Source organism: Nomascus leucogenys, chromosome 14 (assembly GCF_006542625.1).
Source record: "Nomascus leucogenys isolate Asia chromosome 14, Asia_NLE_v1, whole genome shotgun sequence".
In the NCBI taxonomy this organism is placed as follows: domain Eukaryota; kingdom Metazoa; phylum Chordata; class Mammalia; order Primates; family Hylobatidae; genus Nomascus; species Nomascus leucogenys.
Genome location: NC_044394.1, coordinates 6,313,819 through 6,341,373, shown reverse-complemented (window position 1 = coordinate 6,341,373; position 27,555 = coordinate 6,313,819). Strand labels below are relative to the sequence as shown.

Sequence of the window (27,555 nt, the reverse complement as noted above, 5' to 3'; positions counted from 1 at the left end):
GAGATCGAGACCATCCTGGCTAACACGGTGAAACCCCGTCTCTACTAAAAATACAAAAAATTAGCCGGGCGTGTTGGCGGGCGCCTGTAGTCCCAGCTACTCAGGAGGCTGAGGCAGGAGAATGGCGTGAACCTGGGAGGCAGAGCTTGCAGTGAGCCGAGATCGCGACACTGCACTCCAGCCTGGGGGACAGAGCAAGACTCCGTCTCAAAAAAAAAAAAAAAAAAAAAAAAAAAAAAAAATCCCAGGATTTGGGAGGCCTAGGCGGGAGGATCACTTGAGGTCAGAAGTTTGAGAACAGCCTGAGTAACGTGGTGAAACCCTGTCTCTACTGAAAATATAAAAAAAATTAGCCAGGCGTAGTGGTGCACGCCTGTAATCCCAGCTACTCGGGAGGCTGAGGCAGGTGAATCACTTGAGCCTGGGAGGTAGAGGTAGCAGTGAGCCGAGATCGCGTCATTGCACTCCAACCTGAGTGACAGAGACTGTCTCAAAAAACAACAACAACAAAACAAACCACTGCATTAATCTACCCGTAATTAATCTGGTGTATTATGAAGAGTCAACCTTCTTCCCTCCCCCAAAGAGCACTTGTCCTAACATGATTCATAAAACCATCTTTTCTATCCCTAATAATTTGTGACAGAACACTTATCATTTATTAAATTCTCATAAATTTCAGAAAAGATTATTATTAGTACCATTATTTTTTGAGATGGAGTTTCGCTCTTGTTGCCCAGACTGGAGTGCAATGGCGTGATCTCAGCTCACAGCAACCTCCGCCTCCTGGGTTCAAGCGATTCTCCTGCCTTGGCCTCCCGAGTAGCTGGGATTACAGGCATGTGCCACCACACTCGGCTAATTTTGTATTTTTAGTAGAGATGGGGTTTCTCCATATTGGTCAGGCTGGTCTCGAACTCTGCCCGCCTCGGCCTCCCAAAGTGCTGGGATTACAGGCATGAGCCACTGCGCTCAGCCCAGAAAAGATTATTTTAACCAAGATAATAGCTATTATGAGCCTTTGCTCTATAAAGGTACAGCTAAAATGCTTACTAGGGCCAGGCATGGTGGCTTACGCCTGTAATCCCAGCACTTTGGAAGGCCAAGATGGGAGGATTGCTTGAGCCCAGGAATTTGAGACCAGCCTGGGCAATACGGTGATACTCCTATCTCTACAGAAAAGAAAAAAAAATGTCAGGCATGGTGGTGTATGTCTGTAGTCCCAGCTACTTGGAAGGCTGAGGTGGGAGGATTGCTTGAACCTGGGAGGCTGAGGCTGCAGTGAGCCATAATCATGCCACTGTTTTCCAGCCTAGGCAATATAGAGTAAGACCCTGTCTCAAAAAACAAAATAAAATAAAATGCTTACTAATTACTCAGTATTACATTCTTCTTTAGAAATACCATATTCAAACCTGAATCCTATTCTCTTTACATATGTTGTAATTTGTATTTAATGACCTAGATTTCAAACTCACTGGGAAGATAAGACATTACTAAAATGTCTTGATATTTCAGCTTTAGCATCATGTCATTGGGTAACAGCTTATGATCTTTTTTATTTTGAAAAATTCCAAACTTTCAGAGAAGTCAAAAGGATAGCAAAATGAATACCCTAAGCCCACCCTTCACGCTGATTCTTAATGACATTTTCTCCCACAATATTCTCTTTCCATATAAATTCATATTTTGCTGAATAATTTGAAAGTAAACTGCAGACAGTATGAGATCTCACCCTTCAATATTTCAGCAAATATATTCTAAAAGCAAGAATAGTTTACTTGCTTTTTAAAATATTTTACTTAATATTTTTTACAGGTACGCCTACCACCTACATTCTACCATTAACATCTTTCTGTAATTGCTTTGTCACATTTCTATCCATTAATCCATCTTATTTTTAGTACATTTCCAAGTAAACTGAAGACATCAGAATACTTCCTAAATACATCAGCAAATAGGCTTATCACTACCTAGAATTCATGATGTTTTTTCCTTTTCATGTAAAATTTACATACAATGAAATGTACGTATATACTTCCTGAGTTTTGATAAATGAACATATGTAACTAAAACCCTTATCAAGATATAAACATTACTCTAGAAAGTTCCTTCATATGAAAATATGGAATGCCTCATGAATTTATATGCTGTTCTTGTGCAGGAGTATGACTGCACATTTATAGGGAAAAAAAAAGGGTTAACAAGGCTTGTTTTCTCTAAAAAATTACCTGTTCACAATAGCTCTCTTTTTTAGTGTGCTGAAGGAGGCAGCTGAATTATACATAAAGTTGAGATGGTCATTTATGAGATTCACTAGAACAGCGTTCTGCAAACTGCAAATATGTCTGCCATCTGATTTTGTGAATGAAGTTTTACTGGAAGACAGGTAAGCTCATTCATTTATGTATTGTCCATGGCTGGTTTTGCACTGCAACTATGACAGAGTTAAGTAATTATGACAGACGAAATGGTTGGGAAAGCCGAAAATTCTTTTGGCTCTTTACAGTAAGTTTGCCCACCTCTGCTCTAGAAGATGATTTGGTATCTTTCACTGTTTCAGATAATTAATGAAATGAATAAACACATACCAATAGAATACAGAAACAAAATTTATCAAAGCTGAGACTAGTTACACTGAGGCCACTGTAACTGCCTTCTGAGAGTCGGCAGCTTTGTTTTACTAATCACAGTAATTGTGTGTGAGGCGTGGGGTAGATGTAATGAATAAAAAGTCCTATAAATTAAAAAGCACTTTAAGTTCTTTTTCTCTTAATGAGATAGAATACTACAAGAAACAAAGGTTCATTTAATAAATATATTGAATATGTAAAAATATAACCTAATTCCCTATTTTAGTCAGAGGAGAGATAAGAAGAAGAAAAAGAAGATGTAGTGGTTGGGGGTAGAAACAGGAGCATACAGAAAGAAAAAATCTACAGACAAAGTACTCTAGCACAGTCTCTAGTACAAAAATAGATGCTCAGTAAGTATAATGACCAAATGAGTATAAATTAAAGGGCCTTTCTCACTTATTCTGGAGGCTTTAAACTCAGTCATCTCTCATTAGTGTCCTTTGAAATGCTAACTTGTCTGCAGAGTTCACTCACTTCCCTAAGAATGAGATGCAGACAGGGAAGGAGCTCTCCTCAGGACTAGATAAAATCCAGAGAAGGACTGTCTGCTCTGTGTTTAAAGGTTCTAAGTAGCTATTTATTTTGTTTCTCCTTCCAAAATATTTCATTCCTACAGAAGGTCACTGGAGACTTGTAATCCTGTATAAAATTATTGGCCAACATAAATCAGTTCAGAACACTGTAGAATATGTACTTCAGGACACTGTGGTCTCTTCTCTTGGGAGTAATAAACATCTCCTAAATTATACAGAGATAATTTCTATTATGGGGTAAGGGGTACTCTGTAAAAATGCACTAATGAAGAAAATAAGATTATCACAAAGATTCAGTGTGCTAAATGGGAGGACACAAAATTAAGAGACAGAGGTGCATGTTTTTAAAGATATGTAAATATAGCAGTGGTTCTCCATCTTTAGAAGGACCTGTAGGGCCTGTTAAAACAAAGACTGCTGATGTCCAGCCCAAGTTTCTGATTTAGTAGGTCTGGGGTTGGGCTAGGGTTGCCAGAAAAAAAAAAACAAAGGCAATGCCTAGTTGAATTTCAATTTCAGAGAAACTTTTTATGTTCCAAATACTGCAATATTTTATCTGCTAAATCTAGCAACCCTAGAATTTGCATTTCTAACAGATTTTGAAGAGATGCTGATGCTGCTGGATGAGATATAGGATGTTATCCCCAAGAAGGAAAAATTGGGGGAGGAGGGAAGGTGAGTAGATCAGGCAAGAGTTCCTGGAGGAAAGGACAAGGACACGGGATGGGTCTTTAAGGGTGCCTAGAAGCTAGCCAGAAGAATATTGAGAGGAAAGCTTTGAGCAAAGGGGCAGAAACGTCAGAAAATGCCTGACATTTTAAGGAAATTACAAGAAGCTTGATGTTGCTGGTGCATAAAGTTTAATGCAGGTGGTGTTGGATAAAAGTAGAAGGACAGAGGCCAGAAAGTACTAGGACCTTATGTACGCTGTGAATAAGCACTTAGGGGTTTACACTGTAAAACAGTCAGCTTACCCGATGGGGAGCAATTTAAAGGGCTTTAAGCAGAACAGGCACTTGATCAGATTTGCATTTTTAGAAAGATCATTTGGGTGGAGGATCAGAAGCATGATTATGTGTTCAAGAGTATTTGAAATACGGTTATTTATGGAAACCATTTTTAATATAATTCTGCACAGACACAGACTACTGGAGGCTACATCAGAGAAGGGAAGGAAATAGAACAATACTCAATTCATTACGAAATTTATTTAAAGTCCCTGCTAACTTGGCTCTCACTGATGCCAGAAGGACAGCATTTAATTTTTAAAGATACCAAATAAAAATGCATAGTTACAAAACTTTGTAGTTGTCTAGAATACATTATTTTAAACATTTATTCTTAAGCCTCTTTGATAATCTGTAAAATTATTTAAGACTTAAAAACAGGTATTGACATTATAATAGCGTTCATGCTAATTAAAGAATTTCCGCAAAAAAAATTTAAGAAATTAAAAAGCAGCTTCCTATTTACTGCTTATTTCATTTCTTAAGCATGTTTATGCGCCTTTCTACTTGTCAGAAATAAAACCCATTACAATGAAGATGTCCAGACTTAAGGCTCAAAAGAGGCTAGATGTTAGTCCGGAGCTGGAAATCCTGGAGGCCAGTCCTATTTTACCAAAGTGGACCTAACGGGCTTTAATTTTCTCAACTGTGAACTGAGTTAGAATAAATCATTTGCAAAGCAGCATTCTCCTTTACCAATTTCCAACATCAGCAAAGGACATCTTCACCTATTTTCAGACAATATTTAAGGACAAAAATGTGTTGTCCAGTGTGTATATAAAACACATTAAAATATTCTTGGCTTAATCAAGGTCACTTATCTAAGATTCTACATGTCCTGAAAGACCAAGCGTCAAAAGGAATATTCCTTTCAGTGTTCTTTTTGAGTATATTTCGCTACGGTATCAACAGCTATATTAGCAAAAGACATAAAACTGCTGCCTTGGAATGACACTTGTTTTCACTGCACATTCATAGTACAAAACCTGTGACCCATCAGTTTTGCGGCTGAAGGGAAAAGTTAATTTGTTCATATTTCATTTTTCCTTATTTAAAATAAGGAGATAATCGGTATGAACAAAAACTAAAATATACAGTGGCCATGAAGCAGGCACCACTTAGAAACCTCTGTATTAACGTTAAGAGCCAAGTTTTATTACCCAAAAGGGCAGGCTGGCTGAGGAGTGGAGCCTGGATTCATCATCTCAGCAAATGACTACTGCAAAGCTGCCACGCTTGCACAAACTCAGGGATGTGTATTTATTAGCTTGCTTCCTCAAGATGAGTTTAGGTCATCAGCAGAGATTAAAGCAGGCCTCTACACCACTCTATGAAATCCTGATTCTCACGGAGCCTTCTGGGACAGTGAGTGTCCACGAAGATCATACCTGTAATCGCAAAGCTTGGGTTGACAGCCACACTGCTGCTTGCAAACCATACAGTAACTGCACAGGGGCACGTTGCCCCGGATCCAGTGGTGGGGCATGGCGTCCAGGACCTTGGTGTCATTCTTGAGCATAATTTCCTTGCACTGGAAGCGCTTGTCGGCCTTCCTGAGGCAGCCCTCGTCCACGCGGAGCCCGCAGCAGTCGCAGAAGGCGCCCTGCAGAATGTGCTGCGCGCACACGCAGCAGTAGGTGGGCTGGCTGAACAGGTCCGTGTCGCGCCACCCGTGCTTGCTCTTGCGGAAAATGTCCCTGCGGTGCAGCTGCCGGCGCGACCGCTGGAGGCTACACCAGAAGGTGATGAACACCGGCAGCAGGACCGAGCACAGCGTCCACAAGATCAGGTGCCCGTCCGCGAACAGGCCCTCGGAGGGCGAGCCCGGCGCCGGCCGCCTCTCCGCTTCCATCTTCTCCAACGACGATACCTAACCAGAAAAGAAACAGGCGGTGCACCCCGAGCTCGCCATCCCTTCCCCGCCCCCTTCCTGCCTTTCCGGGGCCAAACCGGGCGCCCTCAGTCCAGGTGTTTCCGCTCTCCCGAGGGCGGGACTGCGCCTCGTGCCCCCGTCGCCCGGGACCTGCCGCGCCGAGAAGGCGACGTCCAGCCGTCACGCTCCAGTCCCCACTCCCCAACCCGCCCCACGTCGGGAGCGCGTCCAGGAGCCCAAGGCTGCTGCTGCCGCCGCCGCCTCACCTCTCCGCCGGTCTGACCCATGGAAGGGCGCAACACACAGGAGCAAGCTGCCCTCCACCGAAAGGCCGGGCGTTCGGACCAGGCGACGCCGGTCGGCGCCCGTAACCGTCGGCCCAGGCCTCGCACTCCCCTCCGGGGCGCCGTCTCCTCCCGGGCCCCACCCGCCCCCACGCGCGGCCCGGAGCCCTCGCCCCTCTCGGGAGGCCTCCGGAGACCTGCGCCGCGCCGGTCCTCGAAGCCCTACCTCGCGCAGGTGGAGACGCGGCTCCTGGCCAGCAGGCCTTGGCCGCCTCGCGCAGAAGGAGAGCGACGCTGGGCCGCAGGCGGCGATGAAGCCGGGCGGAGGAAACGCTTGAGGCTCCAGCTGCACGCACGCCGATCCGGCGCGCGGGGCCGCAAGCTGGAGGCGGGGCCTACGGCGCTGAGCCCCGTGGCTGGGCGGAGCCAGGGCTGACGGGCGGGGCGGAGGTGTGAGGTGGGAGGGGTGACGGACCGGCCTGAGGGAGCGGGGCCGCGGAGGAGGCTGGAGACGGAGGGAAGGGGCAGGGCACTGCGGCTGGGGGCGGGGCCTAGGGGAAGGGGGCGGAGGAACAGTGGGGCGTTTGAGAGGATGGAGGGTTGAGTGCCGAAACTTCGTAATGGTAGAAAATTCTGGAGCGCCGCCGGCGGGGCAGGGCCACGAGCATCGTCCTCGCAGCACCGCGCCGAGCGGGGCCCAGGGGCCGCGCCCACGCCCGCCGCTCGGCGCGGACACGAGTGCCCCCGGCTTGAGCCGAACCTCTAGCCGATGCCGCCGCCGGGGATGCGTACGCCGACTGGGAAGCGAGGGGGGAGGCGACGTGCGCGGCGCCGCCCGACATGGCCGCGGCGGGCTGAGGTAGGTGCGGCGGCCGCAGTAACGCAGACCCGAGCGCTCCTCCTCTGCGGAGCGGCGTGGGGGTGCGGAGGCCGAGGGCGAGCGGGGCAGCCGCCCGCTCGTCGCCGCTGACCCGGAGCCCGGCCGCGGTTTCCGCCCCCTGCCGTGGCGGGCGGGCCTCCCCTGCACTACCCCGCCGCCCGCGCCCGCCAGCGCCCGAGGCCGGGGAGAAAGGGGAGCGGCGGGAGCCGGGGACCACCGGAGATGGGAGCACGCCTCCTGCTGCTATCGTCCAGCCCCAGGTTCCGGCGGAATGTCCGCTCCCGGCTGGAGTCCTATCGGCCCCACACGGACTTGAGCCGCGACCACGCGGGCTGCAGCCTGCAGCACATCAGCGACCCGCAGAACGCGGACGCGGAAGCACCGCCGCTCAGCACCCCCGAAGAAACACGGAGTCCAGAGAGGCACAGGCACCGGCCTGGCGCGCACAGCTCCACTCAGCGGCTTCCTTCCTACCACATACGTAGATAGGAATGGGAGCACTTGATGCTTGAGGACGTCCTCTAGCATGAAAGATGGAAAGAAAACACACACCGAAGCAAGGGACCAAAGAACAGAAAAGAAGCGCAGAGATCATAGGAAAACTGCAAAGAAATACCTGATAGTATCTTCCAAAGGATTAGAGAAGACATAACATTCATTAAGAATACACATATAGATGTATATATACGTGTAAGTGTGTATGTATGTATTGTTATGAGTGCATATGTATGCATGTGTATGCGTATATTTGTATTAACTGTAGAAGATAAAGCTAGACACTAGTAAAAGTGGTAATGCAGATTTTAATAATATACTATTGTAATAGGGAAGAAGGTACCTCGTGAACGGAACTGAACTTTGTGCAGAAGTGACTGGGTGTTTAAGAGGGAGGAGGAGGGAGTATGAAGGGGATGAGCAGGAACTCGGTAGTCAGGAAAGTGAAACTTGTGAAGGGTGGATCAGTGTAAGTAAGGTTAGGCGACAGTGCCTATTAGATGGCTGTTATGGGAGTCAGGGCCCTATCCTCCCACAGGAACTGGGAGATAGGCCGTTTGCGTCCTGGTGGTTGCATGTTGGAGGAATGGCTTTCAGGTTCTTGAGAAGGATACTCCTGATGTGTAGGAGACATTACATCCCAGAGAGACAGAGGAAGGATTCACAATTGTTTAGTTTTTTGTTGTTGTTAACTCTTTAAGGGACATCAGGGGCTGCTTATAAGGTGTTGGCAATAGCCAACAGTGAGTTCTTTTGGCAGCCTTCCCAGGCAGACACTTTAGGGGGTCTGGGGTCATCCTATGGATGCAGCTTTGAGCAGTTAAAAACTATGTGTTTAAGCCGGGCGCTGTGGTTGACGCCTGTAATCCCAACACTTTGGGAGGCCGATACAGGTGCATCACGGGGTCAGGAATTCAAGATCAGCCTGGTCAAGATGGTGAAACCCTGTCTCTACTAAAAATACAAAAAATTAGCTGGGCGTGGTGGTGGGTGCCTGTAATCCCAGCTACTCGGGAGGCTTGAGGCAGAGAATTGCTTAACCCGGGAGGCGGAGGTTGCAGTGAGCTGAGATTGCACCAATGTATTCCAGCCTGGGCGACAGAGCAAAACTCCGTCTCAAAAAAAAAAAAAAAAAAAAAAAAAAAGAGAAACTATGTGTTTAAGCATTTTAATATAGGGGGAAGTATGGACCTGATCCTTTTTGCTGAAGTCTGCAGATTTCATAGGCCAAGGTGGAGGCCTAGTTGAAAAGGGGGCTCAGGGAAGCCTGGCTAGAGCTTGGTCAAGGAGGGGATCTTCATCAGTCCGTATGTATGTACACGGCACGTGGACCTGCATAGACACGTGTTTGGTGGAGGCTGTGTTATAAGGATTCTGCACAACTTAAGTCCCGTAATGGGAACAGACTTGGGGAGGTCACTCTTGACGCTTTTTGTGGTATTGTGGCTACTGGGAGACCTGAGGAGGGTTCTGGCCACTAGCAGACTCATTTCATTCACCCCTTGGAATCTGCCCAGGCCTTGGACTTCTGTGTAATAGTAACTTCATGCCCCAATGATCCTCCACGTTCCTTGCTGATGCTGTGATTGCTCCTCCAAGTTCTCCACCTATGTCCATCTGAGCACTTGGTATTTCTACTCTAGTGTCAAAAATTCCTGGTCCCAAGTCTCCTCCCAAACATTTATTCCAATTTATCATCCAGATGCCCCTCCTTTGCCATCCCTCTCTGTTCCAGCAAAGGACACCACCCCTCAGGGAGATGCTCACAGTGGACTCCTTGACCTCATCCTGATTCCCCTTTTCTCTGGCACCCGCAGGCCTCAGTGAGTCTCTCGGTCTCTGGCTGCAGCACAGGTCCTGGACTCGAGCCCATCTCTCCATCCCCCCCTCCACTACTCCCCTGGTCCAGCTGTCACCATTCTCACCCTCGAATGACTGTCACAGCCTCCCACCTGGTCTCCCTGCTTTACCATGTTCCCTGCAGGCTGCCTCTGAACTTTTACATTGAAATGAAACTCTTACTGTGGGGAGAACCCCTCCATTCTCAGACCCCTGGTACCCTTCACTCACTTCCCACTCTGGCCATCGTTCACTGAGTTCAGGCCACTCTGGCCTCTGCATGGTCCTCACGCCCACCAGACTCATGCCCCCTTCAGGGCTATTGTCAGTTCCACCCCCTTTTCCTACAAAGTTTTTCCCCATGTCTTCATTGCTCAAGTGCTCCCTCCCGACGGAGGCCTTGCTGACCACCCCTACCAAGATTGCACCACCCTCCCACGTGTCACTCTCCCCTTTCCGTCTTTATTTTTCTCCATAAAACTGGCACCTCCTCACAGGCTGTGTTGTGTATTTAATTATATTGTTTAGTATCTGCTTTTCCACCCTAAAATGGGAGCAACATGAAGACAGGGACTTTCTAATCTTCATTGCTATCTCCAACCAAAGGATTTTTTTTTTTTTTTTTCGAGACGGAGTCTCGTTCTGTCTCCCAGGCTGGAGGGCAATGGCACGATCTAGGCTCACTGCAACCTCTGCTGCCCGGGTTCAAGTGATTCTCCTGCCTCAGCTTCTCAAGTAGTTGGGATTACAGGTGCCCGCCACCACACCCGGCTAATTTTTGTATTTTTAGTAGAGACAGGGTTTCACCATGTTTGCCAGGCTGCTCTTGAACTCCTCACCCTAGGTGATCCACCTGCTTCGGCCTCCCAAAGTGCTTGGATTACAGGTGTGAGCCACTGCGCCCGGCCGAACCAAAGCACGTCTGGTGCTGCTGTCCCTGTTATTGATCTGTGTGACTTCCCCTCCACCACAGTTAGTCAAAATGTCAATTGCTGCTTCCTTTCCACCAGGATAACACCCATCTGTGCTCACTGCCTAATGAGGGGACATCACTGGTGTCTAAGTACACTAACTGTGGGAACCTTGGTTTAATTTTGTGAGAGAGAAGTCCCTTACAGCCTCCTCAGTTTTCCACTGAGAAATGTTTTTGGTGATTTTGAGAGGAGATGGGGAAAAGTGATGTGGGGTTCCCCAGTGTTTTCCAAGGGGATTTCTTCTTAGAAATAGCCCTCTGCATCACCCTTGTAGTGAAATAAAACCATCTCCATGTAATTTATCAATTTTGTTTTTTGAAAAATATCTACTATTTGAATCTAAATATTATAGAAATTTCTCTTTAAACATTCCCTTTTACTTTATCCCAAAATAAATCTCCCTTTGCATAATTTGTTTTTTTTTTTTGAGATGGAGTCTTGCTCTGTTGCCCAGACTGGAGTGCAGTGGCACGATCTTGGCACACTGCAAGCTCTGCCTCCCAGGTTCACACCATTCTCTTGCCTCAGCCTCCCAAGTAGCTGGGACTACAGGCGCCCGCCACCACGCTTGGCTAATTTTTTTTGTATTTTTAGTAGAGACGGGATTTCACCGTGTTAGGCAGGATGGTCCTGATCTCCTGACCTCGTGATCCGCCCGCCTCAGCCTCCCAAAGTGCTGGGATTACAGGCGTGAGCCACCGTGCCCAGCCAAGTTTTTCAACAAATACATACTCAAGCCAAAAAATGATGCTTTAACTTATGACTTAAAATTATTGGGACTATAACTCTAGAAAAAATATTGCAGTTGAGTACCAAAAGTATTGATAAATGAAATCTACTTTCAAAGTATAATACAATAATTTTGTAGAGGATAAAATAGAAATTTTTCACCTAGGAGATTAATACATAAATAATATTTACAGAGTATTGTCTTGAGAAATGCAGTTTGATGATGTTTCAGTTTGAGCAAAAGATGAGGCTCTCAAGTATGGCAGTTCTTTTGCTGCTAATGAGAGAGAATCCAGACTTTGCTGATGTGCTCCAGGGTCTCCTGTATTCTTTAGATTTGGAGGAATTGACCATGAAGGAGCTGGCTGCAGTGTCAGAAGGGGAAGGTGGAAACTTCAACGCAGAAAGGGGCTCCCCTGGATCCACTGGCCTCAGGGACCCTCGGATGGAGTCAACATGGGAGAACCTGGCCTGGCAGCTCTGGAGGCCTGAGTGGAGGGGAGAGAACGTGCTGCCCTAAGTCCCAGGCCCTCCTGGGGAAGGGAGCAGCAGGGCTTGGCTCTTGGCTGCCTGGCTGGTGTGGAAAGGCTCCTTGTGACGGGGTGACTCCCATGGCCTCTTCCAGGGACTCCAGCATAGATAATGTCTCTGCCAGCCCTTCTTGTTGCTTAGAGAGTCTGGATCTCTCTTCCTTTTTCTTTTCTTCTTTAAACCTCTCTTCTTTCAGTTCTTGAACCAGGGATGTGATTTATTTTTATTTTTTTATTTTATTTTATTTTTTTTGCAATGGAGTCTTGCTCTTGTCTCCCAGGCTGGAGTGTAATGGTGCGATCTCAGCTCACTGCAGTCTCCACCTCCCAGGTTCAAGCAATTCTCCTGCCCCAGCCTGCTGAGTAGCTGAGATTACAGGCACCCGCCACCATGCCTGGCTAATTTTTGTATTGTTAGTAGAGACGGGTTTCACTATGCTGGCCAGGCTGGTCTCGAACTCCTGACTCAGGTGATCTGTCCACTTCGGCCTCCCAAAGTGTTGAAATTACAGGCGTGAGCAGCTGTGCCCCGCTGGGATGTGAATTTCTGCATTAGCATTGCGTTGGTGCTGTTCACCTTATAAGCATCTACAAAACTGGGGATGTTTAAATACTTTTTCACACCCTGACATCCTCTAAAGATCCCTCAATCTCTGCAGTGTTTTTTTTTTTTTGGCATCACTATACTTGCCCGTGAGTTGGCATTTCTCCTCCATGTGTGAATCCAGTGTTTCTGCAAGCTGCTTTTCGTATGTTACATGGAGTCGATTCCTAACAGGTTGACTAAGGAAATGAAAGCCACAAAAGTTAGGGTAGTAGTTCCCTCTGATGGGGGAGAAGGTGTACCAAACAACTGGGCACACCAGAGCTCCCAATCTTCAATACGTTAACCTGGGTAGTGGGTACACAGGTGTTTGTTTTATTGTTATGTTAGAAACTGTATATATATGTTTTATAAACTCTTCTGTATGTGTGACGGATTTCAAAATATAAACAACATCAAAAAAGTTTTGAATAAAGAATTACCTAGGGAACTTGTTAAGAAGGTGGATTCTGATTCCAGAGACCTGGTCAGGACCACAGAAACCACATTTTTTTGTTTTTTGAGACAGAGTTTTGCTCTTGTTGCCCAGGCTGGAGTGCAATGGTGTGGTCTCAGCTCACCACAACCTCCGCCTCCTGGGTTCAAGCGATTCTCCTACCTCAGCCTCCCAAGTAGCTGGGATTACACGCATGCGCCACCACGTCCAGCTAATTTTGTATTTTTAGCAGAGATGGGGTTTCTCCATGTTGGTCAGGCTGGTCTAGAACTCCCGACCTCAGATGATCCACCCACCCTGGCCTCCCAAAGTGCTGGGATTACAAGCGTGAGCTGCCGTGCCCGGTTTTTTTTTTTTTTTTTTTTTTTTTTTTTTTTTTTTTTTTTGAGACTGAGTCTTGTTCTGTCGCCAGACTGGAGTGCGGGTACACCCAACTAATTTTTGTATTTTTAGTAGAGATGAGGTTTCACCATATTGGCCGGGATGATCTTGAACTCCTGATCTCGCGGTCCGCCCGCCTTGGCCTCCCAAAGTGCCGGGATTACAGGCATGAGCCACTGTGCCTGGCCCAGCATCCACATTTTAAAATGATGCTAATTGAGGTGATTTGAAAACCACAGTCTGAGGTGTGTTATATACTCCATGCCCACGTTACACGGAGTCCATTCCTAATACATTGACTAAGTCTGAATAAAACTAAGACCCATCACTAAGCCCGTGAGGTGTGGACACACCAGTGTCTTCCCATGGAGGCTGTGGAAAGTGACTTGAGGACTTGGGTCATGGGGCGGCAGCCCCACCATCTCCTCATTCAGCTTCCCAGGGTTCAGTCCAGGGTCCAGCTCCACGGAGGATCGCAGCCCCTCCATGACACTGCAGTCCCACACGGCCAATAGTGGGACTGAGATCACTGTTGTAACTTGGTCAATCAAGTCAGCTTCAACTGAAATTAAACCATTAAAGGCAGACTTTCTCTTATTCTGCTACTTCTCTGAGAACCTTGCCCTGGGAATCTTGTTAAAATGCAGATTCTGATTTCCTTTCTCAGGGAAGAGGCCTGATAACCTGTATTTCTAAGAAGCTCCAAGGTGCTGCCACAGGGCTCTGCCTAGTAACCATGGATTCCACAGCCACAACAGACACCAGAGAACACCCCACCATTCTGCCTGCACCCAATCAGCAGTGGGCATCCTGGATTGGTTAATTTTATGATCAGTTAGAGGGAGAAATTTGTAAATAAAATCTACTTGTCTCAAAAAAAACTCTGGTAGGAATGATTTACAGTATGAGTTAAGCTTATCTATGACCTTCAGCCTCCGCGCTTTCTCACCATCTGGTGAGAGCTGGCACAGTTTTGAATGTTGGGATGCAGAAAACTGGCAGTTTTGAGAATGTTATATATTAAAGAATGGGACAGTTCAAGTCAAAAATTGATAAATGATAACCTGTGCTCTTGCTGGTTATTTATTAAACATGTACTGGCTGAGCACTTACTATGTGCCAAGTATTGCACAGCTCGTGCAGAGCACCAGGCCTGTCAAAACATACCCAAAAAGAAGCATTATTTGCAGGCACTGTTTACAGGTACTGCTCCCCGCTTCCATCTCTGCACTTGCTATGCACCATGTAGTTTTATGATCCCCATTTTACAGATGAAAAAACCCAGGCACAGAGAGGTTGAGAAACACACTTCATGTCACACAGCCAATGGTGGGACTGAGATCACTGTTTTAACTTGGTCAACTGAGTCAGCTTCAACTGAAATTAAACCATTAAAGAAAGACTTTCTCTTATTCTACTACTTCTCTGAGAACCTTGCCCTGGGAATCTTGTTAAGATGCAGATTCTGACTTCCTTTCTCAGGGAAGAGGCCTGATAACCTGCATTTCTAAGAAGCTCCAAGGTGCTGCTGCTAGTTCCAGGACCATACTTTTGAGTTTGGAGGCTGAAGTATTTAGCAGTCTGTATTGTGAAAATGGAGGGGCAGTGTAATGAAGTGGGAGGAGTGTTAGATGGGATTGTGAGGCCTGGGAACAGAACTGGACCTCAGACATCTGTGTCCCCTTGTGCTTGTCAGTTCACCTCCTTGGGCTCAGGTTAGATAAGATCTCTAAAGCACTGCTTCAGTAGCCTGCACAGTGTGTGAAAGTGTCATTGTCTTTTATGAATCGTAGCTGATGCAGAACCCTTAAATTAGTTTAGATTTGAAGATACAACAAAATAATACACTTAAAAAGTGACAGACTGGGCACGGTGGCTCACACCTGTAATCCCAGCACTTTAGGAGACTGAGGCAGGTGGATTCCTTGAGGCCAGGAGTTCAAGACCAGCCTGGCCAACGTGGTGAAACCCCATCTCTACTAAAAATAAAAAATTAGCTGGGTGTGGTGGTGCGTGCCTGTAATCCCAGCTACTCGGGAGCCTGAGGCAGGAGAATCACATGAGTTCAGGAGGTGGAGGTTGCAGTGAACCGAGATTGTGCCACTGCACTCCAGCCTGGGTGACAGAGCGAGACTCGGTCACATACACACACACACACACACACACACACACACTCACTCACTCACTGACTGACAGGTTTCCCCCAATCCCCATTATAGAGTATTTGAAAAAGTAAAAAGGAAGAAAAGAATCACCATTTCTCATTCCAAAGACACCCTGTGTTTGAACATTTTGGTCTATTCCATTATTTTCTATGGAAACTGATTTACTTTTTTGTATGCATACTTTTGATGATGTGGTAGATATAGTGTCTATCTGGCTCTTATTTAGCATTACAAAATAACTTTTATATGTTATTAAAAAGTCCTATTTAATGGCTACATTATACTCCATTCTATGAATATAGCTTACAGTGTGTATAACCTTACTTTTGTTGTAGCTATTTCTAATATTTTGCTATTATAAATCCTCTGTTTAGGGTTATTTCCTTAGATTCTCAGATTTAGTTAAATAATTTGAAAAGTTTAAGGCTTATGGGAAAGCTTTTAAGAATAGTAGTCTCTCTTTGCTAAGTAAATTTTTATCTGGAAAATTTACCTGTGTAGGGACAGATTAATAGAAGTTACCACACCTGAGGAGATACACTCTTAATTCACTAAAAGCAATAATAATAATAATATTTGTGGCCAACCTGTGTTGACGAGTTAGTAGGTCCTAGGCACTGTGTTAAGTTTATCATCCTTATTTTACAGATGAAGAAAGCCTGCTTGATATCACACAGTCAGGAGTCAACTGAGTTGCGGCCTTGAACTTAGGCTTATCTGATGCCGAAGTTTGTGATGCTCTTCAACCATTTAGGATACCTCAGAGTGTGGATTTTGAATCACCTGCATCAGCATCATTTAAAAATATAGATTCTGGGGCCCTGACCAGGTCTCTGAAGTCAGAATATGAAGTGGAGCTAGGAATCTAACTTCTTAACAAGTTCCCTAGGTAATTATTTATTCACTTTTTTTGTTTATATTTTGAAATGTGTCACACATGCAGAAGAGTTTATAAAACACATATACAGTTTTTAAAATAATAGTAAAACCCACTACCCCAGTTAACATATTGAAGATTTGAGAGCTCTTGTGTGCTCACTTGTTTGATACACCTTCTCCCCCATCAGAGGGAACTACTATTGTAACTTTTGTGGCCTTCATTTCTTTGCTTTTCTTTAGAGATCCCTAAGGGTATCCCTGAATGATACAGTTTTGTTTGAAAGACTGAAAAGCCCAAAGCTGGCCCTTTTGGGAAATAGCAGTAAATCATTGATATGTGAAGGTTCCCAGCAGGAGGTAAGCTGAGCAATGTCTTTGGGACAGAGTCTGGATTCAGTTTCCTTGAGAAGATTCCACCTGGGGAAGTCAGTGGGCAAGGTCTTGGGAAGATTGTTAATCACAGTGAGGGCATCTGAGCAGGGCTGTCGTTTGAACAGCTGGCAAAAATATGGCTGAAGAGGAAGGAGGCTGCTTTTTATCTTTGCAGCTCAGCTCACTAGGACCTCCCTCGAGTTCTCAGAAGAAGATGAACAAAGAGTGCCTGTCAGGGAGACAAGAGTATCTTTAGCTAATCCATGCAATGGGGCATGGGAATGGGGACATGGGAGAATGGGGAGCCCATCAGCTACTGGTTCTTGTCTTAATCTGTTTTCTGTTGCTGTAGCAGAATACCTGAGACTTGGAAATTTAGAAAGAAAAGTGGTTCATCTGGCTCATAGCTCTGGAGGGTGGGAAGTCTAAGGGCATAGTGGCAGCCTCTGGTGAGGGCTTTTGCTCTGTGTCATAACATGAACAAAAAGCCAAAGGGCAAGCCAGTGTGTGCAAAAGAGACCACAAGAGTGAGCCAAGCTCAATTTTATAACAACCTGCTTTCAGGACTCACTCACTCCTGTAAGAACTAATTTACTCCCAAGAGAACAAACTCACTCCCCAAATAACAGACTTATCCATTCAGGAGGGTGGTGCTCCCATGACTTAATCACCTCTTAAAGGCCCCACCTCCCAACACCATCAGTGGCAATAAAATTTCAACGTGAGTTTTGGCAGGGGCACTCCAATCGTAGCAGTCATTAAGATAAAATACAAATAAGCTTCTGTATCAGGCTCAACAGGCAGCCTGTTCTTAGACTGGCTTCTTTCATTGAGTAATATGCATTTAAGTTTTCTCCATGTTTTTTCATGGCCTGATAGCTCATTTTTTTTTTAGTGCTGAATAATATTCCATTGTCTAGATGTGCCACAGTTTATTTATCCATTCACCTCCAGAAGAACATCTTGGTTGCTTCCAAGTTTTGCCAACTATGAATAAAAGGGTTATAAACATCTGTGTGCAGGTTTTTGTGTGGACATGAGTTTTCAACTCATTTGGGTAAATGTCCTGTCTTTTAAAAATATGTTTTTCTCTCTTGTTTTTTTTAAAACTTTCCTCCTCATTTTTGCTCTATTTTTCTAAAAGATTTCCTTAGCTTTTTTCTTGACTCTACTGAGTTTTAAATTTCTGCTATTATGGTTTTTCATTTCTAAGAAGTATTTTGGTTAATTTGTTTTCTGAACATTCCTTTTTTACAGCATCTTGTTCATGTTCCACACAAGCAAAACTTTGGTCTCTTAGAGGATATTATGTTATTTATTTATTTTCTACAATTGCATGGTGTCTGATTGCCCCAAGTTGCTCTTTCTTTTATCTTTTTTGTCTTTACCTTTCATGTCAGAGGCTTCTAGATGGCTGTTGAACCTCAGGTGATTCTAATGCACCTAATGGGCTGAGAAGCAGTGCTAAAGAGTTTCCTAACCTCTCCGAAGCTTAATCATCCCAACAGAGATCCCACCAAGAAAAGTGACACAATTCAGTATTTTTCCCCAGAACTAGAGCTTTTCTCTACCAATTAGAGGCCTAGCACTTTCCCTGAATGAAATGTCATATGACAGTAGCCTTAGAAGTGGTTTCATAAATTATTTTGTGCATGGTTCACTCCCCTAGTATGTTTATTCGTACCCATCTTACATTCTTCTGCCTGTGCCAATATTCCTTTGTCCCTGTTTAAGTTGGAGAGAAGCCTGACACTGGCCATCAGGAACATGATGCTGACCTTGGCGGTCCTCACCTGCTGGGCAGACATAGTTGAGGCCAACATCCTGGACCCAGAGTAGAAATTATAGTCCACTTGTGGAGGCGTGCAGCAGGCCGGAAAGGCCCCTGTCCAAAGCCAAAACATCTTACCATTGTATTGCTGCTGCAAACAGGAAGGGGTGTATGCCTGTAGAAGTGCTGAGGATATGTAAAGGGAAGCCAGGGCCTGCGGTGTTGACACGGGGCAAGTCAACTCACATTAGAAATAAACCATATTTTCTTTTCTAATAAATATATATATTTCAACAATAAAGTTGTGTATCTTAATACATGTGATTAATCTTTAGTCATTCAAAACAGTTTTACAAAATAGGGTGCATATGCAAAGAGATTTGGCATAGAGAAGGAGGATAAATAATAACAATGATTTCCAAGTAGTAGAATTTTACTATGTGTCACGAACTTTACACATACCTCTTTTAAATATTAACCTTCTGAGGTGAGTTTTATTGTAGTTTTTTTTATAAGTGAGCAAACAGTGATTTGGAAAGTTAAGAAATTTCCCCAATGTCACCCAGCTCCAACATAACACAGGCAATAAGTTTGAGAATCAGCATTCAAGGCCAGGTCTGTTGATGACTCTGCTGCCCACAGTCATAACCATTATACCACACTGCCTACACAGTAGACACTCAGTCACTTTTGAATGAATGTTCTGGCAGGACCCTATTATTAACTTAGATGCAATAGCACCCAGATTTGGACACACCAACCATCCCATTAGAATCCCCTGTATCAGTTAGCTTTTGTCAGAGTAATGCTATGAAACAAACCACTCCTAGTCTTAGTGGCTTAAAATAACTCATTTATTCTCAGGGATCTGCAGGTGATGTGGCTCTGTTTCAGGCTGTGGTAGCTGGAAGTCAGCTGAACTAGGCCGGGCTGGGTTGCGTGGGTCTCTTTTAAGCTACAGATCTGCATAAACTTGGCTCCTTTCTTAGCTACTTTGCATGTAAGCTAATTCTGAGACGCAGCTTGAAGGGGCAGTAGCCAATGGGGGGAAGGTCTTTTTGTAGCAATGACAGACATGTCAGAGGGCACACTTAACTGCACAAACCATTTCACACCCTTGTTAGTGTTATGTCTGCCACCATCCCACTGCCCAAAACAAGTCATCTGGTTGAGTCCAAAGTCAAGGCATGGGGCTGCAAAGTCGTGTGGCAGAGAGCATAAATTTGGGGTGGTAGTGAAGAATTGATGCTAGTAACTCAACCTACTACACCTGCCCAGGCCTAACATATGCCTGCACAGTGTGCCTATAAATGTTTACAGGGAAGCAAAGTGATGAGGTCTAACATATTTCCTATGTCTATTTCATGAAGATCATCATTGCTGCTGCATAGAGAATGGATTGAAGAAACAGGGAGGGAAGCTGAGATGCCAGCTGGGAGCCTGGTGCTGGGTGAGAGATAACAGCGGCCTAGATGTGGGTGGTGACAATAGAGATGGAAGGCTCTAGACCCATAAGCATCACACACAGCTTATGGAGTTACTATCACTGCTTTAAAGTTACTATCATTATTTTTAAAAATACTGTAGTCTAGTCTACCAACTATACTATAAATTCCATATTTTTACAATGTATTTCTAATTCTTTACAATGTACATGTGAGGTAGACAGTACAAAAGATGAAAGCAAATATGGAAAGGACTGTTAGAATTTATTTAATTGACCCTGGGCCTAAAAAATGTCGACACATTATAATTGTCTTGATGGGGACAGATTTGGCATTTTTCTATACTTAAAAAAATGTTCCTTTGGGAGGCCAAGGTGGTAGGATTACTTGAGCCCAGGAGTTCAAGACCAGCCTGGACAACATAGCAAGACCCTGTTTTTACGAAAAATAAATAAATAAATATAATTAGCTGGGCGTGGTAGTGCACGCCTGTGGATCCAGCTATTTGAGAAGCTGAGGCAGGAAGATCATTGGAACCCAGGAGGATGAGGCTGCAGTGAGCTATGCTTGTGCCACTGCACTCCAGCCTGGGTGACAGAGCGAGACCCTCTCTCAAAAAACAAAAACAAAACAAAGTTCTCTTGTCTCTAAAGTTTCTTTAGTTCAGTGGGATGACATTTAGAACTCTAGAATGTTGGGTTTGTCATTTGTCAATGACACTTAAATATCTGTGTAATGGGACAGTTCCTTCCAAAAAAAAAAAGGGAAACTCACCCAAACAAAAAGTTGTGTTTGGGTGTTGTGAATATGGGTGGTGGTAGCATTACTCCTTTATAGGCTTTTAAATGTTATCGGATAGGTAACACAACAGGTCCTCAAATAACATTGTTTCCTTCAACGTTGTTTCATTACAACGTTGATGAGAAAAAAAATTGATTCCAGCCCCGGGCCACTGTCTGTGTGGAGTTTGCATGTTCTTTCCATGTCTGCGTGGGTTTTCTCTGGGAACTTCGGTTTCTTCCCACATCCCAAAGCTGTGCACAGTATGTTCATTGGTGTGTCTGAATTGTCCCCGTGTGAGTGCGTGTGGGTGGGTGTGTGAGAGTGTGCCCTGCGATGGAATGGTGTCTTCTCCAGGGCTGGTTTCTGCCTGGTGCCCTGAGGTGCTGGGACACGCTGCAGCCACCACGGCCCTGAACTAGAATAAGTGGGTAAATATTAATAACTATCTTACTTGTTTTAATTAATCTTTCTTAAATACATGTATAGCCTTCAACGTTTGATATTAGAAATGTTTTGGGTCCTTATTTAGAAGTTTGGTGATGTTTTGTGACCAGAAATATGCCATAGGAACTCACCTTTTGTGTATATCAATTAGCTTATGGTAAAATTGGTTCATTCTGGACCATTTGGCTTAAAGTCGCAGTTTCCAAGAATTTATCAGCAATAATGTTGTGAGGACTTACTGTACCGCTTTCCTAGGCCACAACATCTGATGAATGCCTTCAAGTTGTACATCAATTAAAATAAAAGTACGGAAATAGTTTTAGGTGCAGCAGCACCCTCTCTCTCCACCTCCAGTAGATTGTCTGGAATCGCTGGCAACTTCTTGAATAATTAACCTTGGTGGCCTTGAGCTCTTTCCCCTGATCTTAGTTGTCCCTGGTTCCACCTTCTGCTCTGCCACCTTGTGGATTTATTGGGAATTGCGTCTTCTGCTGGGAGCCTTGCCGACTCACCTAGTTACCCCGCTGGGGCTTTTCCTGAGAACCGGCATGGGGTTTAGAAGAGAATTCTCACCGCCAGAGTGACACTCACGATAAGACACTTTGCTCTTTAGATCTTTCTATATTCCTCCCCCTCTCTCTTCTTTTGGGACAACATCCAGAGGCCAAGCTGAAGGGCATTTGATGGTCTTGCCAGTATCACACCTGAACAGCCCTCCCCACCTGAGACCTTGCAGCAGCCTCCCAGGGTGTGATACAGGCTCCGACTCTCTCCAGTCTCACCACCCCAGTCCACCAGAGGTTTCCTTATGCTTTAAAAAATTATAAAAATAATACAAGCTTGCTTAGAGCTTACCAGTGAAGGAGACAGATATTTTAAAAGTAAACAAATAAATGCAATATGTATAAATTATGGTGAGTGCTGTGAGATGGAGAGTAGTGGTGGTGGTGGGGGCAGGGAACTTTTTATTAAGAAGGCTGGTAAGGGCAGGCTTTCCTGAGTAGGAGAAATTTCAAATTGAAACCTGAAGGATGAGATAGATCCAGTCATTAAAAGAGGGAGAAAAAGTACATGCAAAGGTCCTGAGGCGGGAGTGGTCTTGTTAAGCTGAAAGTGAGTGAGTGTGGCCAGATGGCAGTGAGCAGGAGGGGAGTGGTTGGAGTAAGGTTGGAAAGGGCAGTAGGCACAAAAAACACAGGGTCCTATCGTGCTTGGTAGGGATTTTAATTTTATTCTGACTCTCGTGGGAAGCTGAGGAAAAAATCTTATGTAGGGAAGTGATGAGGTCTAACTGATACTTTGTTTCATCATCCTTGCTGCTGTCTGGAGAACGGATTGAAGTGAACAGGGAGGGAAACTAGAATCCCATTTGGGAGCCTGGTGCCAGAAGCTGGGTGAGGGAAGCAGTGGCCTAGACTTGGGTGGTGGCATTAGAGACGGAAGGATCCAGATCCCTGTTGTCTAATATGGTAGCACTAGCCACATGTGGCTGCCGAGCACTTGAAATGTGTAAGTGTAAAATCTACACCAGATCTTGAAGGTTTCGTACAAAAAAAGGATATAAAATCTCTCATTGATAACTTGTTTATATTGATTATGTGTTAAAATAATAATATTTTGGATATTTCATCATGTTAAAATATATTAAAATATTTAACCTTTTTACTTAAAAAAAGTGGCTACTGAGAAAATTTAAATTACATATGTTGTTTGCATCTGTGGCTCTCTTTATGTTTTTATTGGACAGTGCTGATATAGACAAAAGTTGCAAAATTTAAAAAAATACTTTTTTTTTGGAGACAGGGTCTTGTTCTGTTGTCCAGACTTGAGTGTAGTGGCATAATCATAGCTCGCTGCAAGCTTGAACTCCTGGGCTCAAGTGATCCTCTGGCCTCGGAATCCCAAAGTGTTAAGATTATAGGTGCGAACCACTATGCCTGGCCAAAAAATACTTTTATTGTAAATTTACATTGGACACATTAGAAATTTATAGCTAAGTATAGATTTTGTTTCTGGCCCACAGAAGATATTTATTTGATATAATAAAACAAAATAGTGTTCTATCCAACCACAAAGAGTAAAAGGAGTGAAAAATTTGAATATACACATGCAAAACTCAAGCTGTTTAACGTGACAATTTTTCTTTTTTCTTTTTTTTTAAATAATGCTACTAGCTGCATGTGTTGGCTCACATCTGTAATTCAAGCATTTTTGGAGGCCAAGGTAGGAGAATTGCTTGAGCTCAAGAGTTTGAGACCAGCCTGGGCAATATGGCAAAACCTATCTGTACAAAAATATACAAAAATTAGCTGGGCATGGTGGCACATGCCTGTAGTCCCAGCTACTAGTGAGGCTGAGGTAGGAAGATCACTTGAGCCTGGGAGGTTGAGGCTGTACTGAGCCAAGTTCGTGCACTCCAGCCTCGGTGACAGAGGGAGACCCTGTTTCAAAAACAGAAAAATGCTTCTAAAATTCCTTAGTTATTGAAAATTATGTGAAAACAGAAGGATGTTAATAGCAGCAGAGTGCATGAAATCAAATATCGAATTTTGAGCAAATGGGCCAGGTGCAGTAATTCTTTCTTGCCTGTATTTCCAGCACTTTGGGAGGCTGAAGCAGGAGGATCACTTGAGCCTGCGAGTTTGAGACCAGCCTGGCTAACATAGTGAGCCTCTATCTCTACAAAAAAAGAAAAAAAATCAGCTGGGCATGGAGATGCACACTTGTAGTCCTAGATACTCAGGAGGTTGAGATGGGAGATCGTGAGCACAGGAGGTTGAGGCTGTAGTGGGCTGTGATTGCACCACTGCACTTCTGTCTGGGCAACAGAATGAGACCCTGTCTCAAAAAAAAAAAAACATATATATATATATATGTATATATATACGTATATATATTTGAGGAAATGAACACGTGAGACAACTTTGCTAACATTGCATGATTTTTTTTTTCATGTTTACAATGTGCTCAAAATATCTTTATGCTGACTGTGTGGGCAGCACATTCAGGTTTAATATCAGTTACACATTAGCATAAATTTGGAGAAATACACATAGGGTATTGTTTTCTTTTGAGCTGGCAAAGTGACCACAGAAACATCAGATCATCTCTCTGAATACAGAATTTTATCCAAATAAATGTCACATGCCTTCCAGACATATTTTAATCATGTATTTAATTTCTTAGGCTGAGAGCAGCGTCTCATGCCTGTAATCCCAGAACTTTGGGAGGCTGAGGCAGGAGGATCACTTGAGCCCAGGAGTTTGAAACCAACCTGGTCAAAATAGCGAGACCCTGTGTCTACAAAATAAAAAAATAAAAAAGTTAATTGAGTGTTATGGTGCGTGCCTGTAGTCCCAGCTACTCGGGAGGCTGAGGTGAGAGGATCGCTTGAGTCTGGGAGTTAGAGGCTGCAGTGAACCTCTGCACGCCAGCCTGAAGTGAGACCCACAGTGAGATCCCCATCTCAAAACCAAACGAAACCAAACCAAGCCAAACCAAACCAGAACAAAACAAGAAACTTTCTTCATGTGATATTTATAGATGATTTGAATTTGAAATGACTTCAGCTTCTTAAACTTTTGTTGTCTTTATAAAAATACCCTTGAATCTGGAGCATGGCTGGTTCCAGTCTTATGACAGCATGTTTCGTGAGGCCCTGTAAAAGATGAGGAGTTGTCGCTGAGGTTATGGGGCTTACTGGGAAGAGCACATGTTCTAGGTTTGAAGACAGAAGACGTAGGCTCTATCTTGGCATCCATAATGTGTGAACTTGAACTTGATTTCACATCTTTGAATCTCACTTTTCTTACTTGTAAAATGGAAGTGGACGATGAATAGTACTAGCTGCCATGAAGGTCATAGCTTTCCCCTCATCCTTTATCACACCCCACAAGGTAGGTGCTCTTATCCCATTTTGACAGGGGAGGAAACTGAAGTTCAGAAAGGGTAAGTCACTTACCTAAGGCTACATTGCTAGAAAAAATTGAAGTTAGGATTTGAACTCTGTTTTTCTGTCTCTAAAGTCAGCTGAAAATTGTTTTTCCCCACTCGTGATGCCCCTTGCTAATTTCCCTGCCTACCTCTGAGATTATTGGGAAGATCAAATTAGACTGGTGAATGGGCTTTAGAAAAATGTCATAAAAGATACAAACGTGTAATAGATTATGAATTCTCAATGAAACAGGAGCATAAACGGAAGCTCCAGAGAAACACTCACAAACATCTGTCTGGTGCTTATCTGTCTGTTTAAATGAAGTGAATATCACATGTTGCTTTTTCAGATTCAAGCTCTGGAAGTCATATTACAGAGGAACAATTTCCTTCCTCAGGATGAAAATTTATGGGAATTCGGAGGAAAATATTTCAGTGGTCATTACTAAAACGCTCAGAGTCAGATACATGCAGCATCATACCGTAAGTCCTGTTAGTCAAAGCATAAACAAGCGCAGGGCCTGGCGTGGCTTCCTTCAAGTTGGCTGACTCAGTCTGGGAGGATTCACTCAGCAAGAGGCAGAGGAACCAAGGCAGGATGAAGACATTGCCTGTGCTCGTGCTGTCTCTTACCTTACTGACTGTCTTCTCAGGTGAGCACTGACTCCAAAAACAGCCTATTTCTATGCTGACATGATAAATAATAGTCTATTTGATATTTAATTTTTTAATTTTAAATAATATATAGTGTATATAGATATTTCAATGCTCTTTCCTTTCTTATTTTTCCATAAGAGCAGGCTTCCAGAATTTTTATCATTAAAGATACGTTATATTTTTTAAAAAAATCTTTAAATGTATTTGAGCACTAATTCTCAAAAATGCTGATAAATCTCCAGCTTCTGATAGCTTATTTTAGGGTTTCTATGAGATCACCAAAATTTGATATATTTTTATTATGATAATATATTTTAGAATTTGCAAGTAATTATCAAAGCACTTTTATACTATCTTCTTTGAGGGGTTGTGATGATCAAGTTTAACATAATATTGTTATCACTGGGTATCTTCCAGTAATGACTTTAAACTTGATTTAGCATATTGAGGATTAAAAAAACTTCCATGAAAGCAAACCTAAGAGACACAGACCAGTGAACTGAAGATCCATTAAATTAATACCCACTTTTAAAGAGATGGACCATTGCAATCAGTAAATATGTTTAAGTTGTGCAGCTTTTGCTCTGAGTTAATCGTGTTAGAAACAATTCAGAATTCCTTCCTGAGCCCTCTGGAATGCTGGGTCCTTTGGGACAGGTCCCAGGGAAAGAACTTTCATGTTTTAACCAAAATCGAACTTGCAAATCTTTTGCCTTGGACTGTTGAGATGGCTCATGAACTCCTGAGCCTGAGTGTCCTTAAGGCACCTTCCTGACTTTTCCAGAGACCTCCCCGATTTTGACGGAGAAGCAGGCCAAACAGCTTCTAAGATCTCGGCGACAGGATAGACCAAGCAAACCCGGATTCCCCGATGAGCCAATGCGGGTGAGTGCTTGGCTCTGGCAGTTTTAAAGAAAATGTGATCATTTGAATGCCATTCACTATGAAACTAGGTGTTGGTCCCAGCATGGGCTGCTAGTTAGAGGTTCGGTTAGAGTTTCAGGTATAAGATACTTGCAATCTCAATCTTTTACCTATGCGTTTTCTCCTTTGGAGGTGCCAGCCCAACTCACCTGTTGTGAACAGGGTAACTTAAAATAGAAAATAATGAGGCCAACGGTGGGAGTTCCAGAATCTGGAGAGGGCTGCTGAATGTCACCCCTGTCCTGCTTGCTGGGGAGCTGTTCCCTTTAGCCAATGCTAACCCTATCTCCTGCCTCTTCCCTTGGGCCCCGGAGCAGGCTGGACCAGCATCCTTGGTCAATGATGGTCTGTCCAGGCAGGGAGAATCTCTGCCCCAGCTGCCTGAGAGGTTCTGCTCTGATCTCATCCCTCTGATTTTGGTCTTTGGCCGTACTTCTGCACTGTGGGGTCATGATATCCACCTGCCTAGTCTTTCTGAACCAGGCTTCCTCTGTGAGTAGATGTTACTAGACCCTGCTATGCTGGCCCCGGACCCAGTTCAGGCCTGGCTTGGTTCCTCCTGTTGCTAAAATGATACTGACTTTGGTGGCATTTTAGCCCCACCCAGTGAAGAGAAGTAGCAGTGACCCAGCAAAGTTAGAATGTCTGGGAAGCTGTGTCTCTCAGCCTGGTCTCCCATCCTGGCCCCTTCATCTGGGCGCTATGCTTATCCTGTCTTCCCTGAATCTCCATGTTGAGGCTCAGAAGGAGCTGCAGTAGCATTTACCTTCATTCACTGCAAAATCTCGTGCATAATTAGATTATTTCATTTAAAGGCTCTTATTAAGATACAGTATTGCTCAGTGATGAAGAGTGCTGACTCTGGGGTCAGGCTGGGTTTGAATCTCCCTGTTTTCTAACTGGGTAAGTTTGGGGAAGTTTCTTCACATTTCTGCAGCTCAGTACTCTCATCTATAAAATGGGGATAATAAATGCTATTGC

The 27,555-nt window shown here is 44.2% G+C and overlaps 2 protein-coding genes across 2 annotated transcripts in view; one reads left to right on the top strand and one right to left on the bottom strand.

Annotated features, from left to right (window-relative positions):
- Window positions 1-6,715, bottom strand: part of DGKE (diacylglycerol kinase epsilon) — a 29,190-nt gene extending 22,475 nt beyond the window's left edge. Inside the window, exons 1-2 of the mRNA XM_030827180.1 lie at window positions 6,560-6,715; window positions 5,565-6,046 (exon numbers count right to left, since the gene is read on the bottom strand). Coding sequence (XP_030683040.1) covers window positions 5,565-6,028 — 464 coding nt within the window. The 5' untranslated portion in view covers window positions 6,029-6,046; window positions 6,560-6,715. The remainder of the gene's footprint in view (window positions 1-5,564; window positions 6,047-6,559) is intronic.
- Window positions 6,716-7,561: 846 nt separating this feature from the next.
- The window catches only part of C14H17orf67 (chromosome 14 C17orf67 homolog), a 46,047-nt gene continuing 26,053 nt past the window's right edge, over window positions 7,562-27,555 (top strand). Inside the window, exons 1-4 of the mRNA XM_030827179.1 lie at window positions 7,562-7,903; window positions 16,015-16,255; window positions 25,344-25,646; window positions 26,435-26,535. Coding sequence (XP_030683039.1) covers window positions 25,592-25,646; window positions 26,435-26,535 — 156 coding nt within the window. The 5' untranslated portion in view covers window positions 7,562-7,903; window positions 16,015-16,255; window positions 25,344-25,591. The remainder of the gene's footprint in view (window positions 7,904-16,014; window positions 16,256-25,343; window positions 25,647-26,434; window positions 26,536-27,555) is intronic.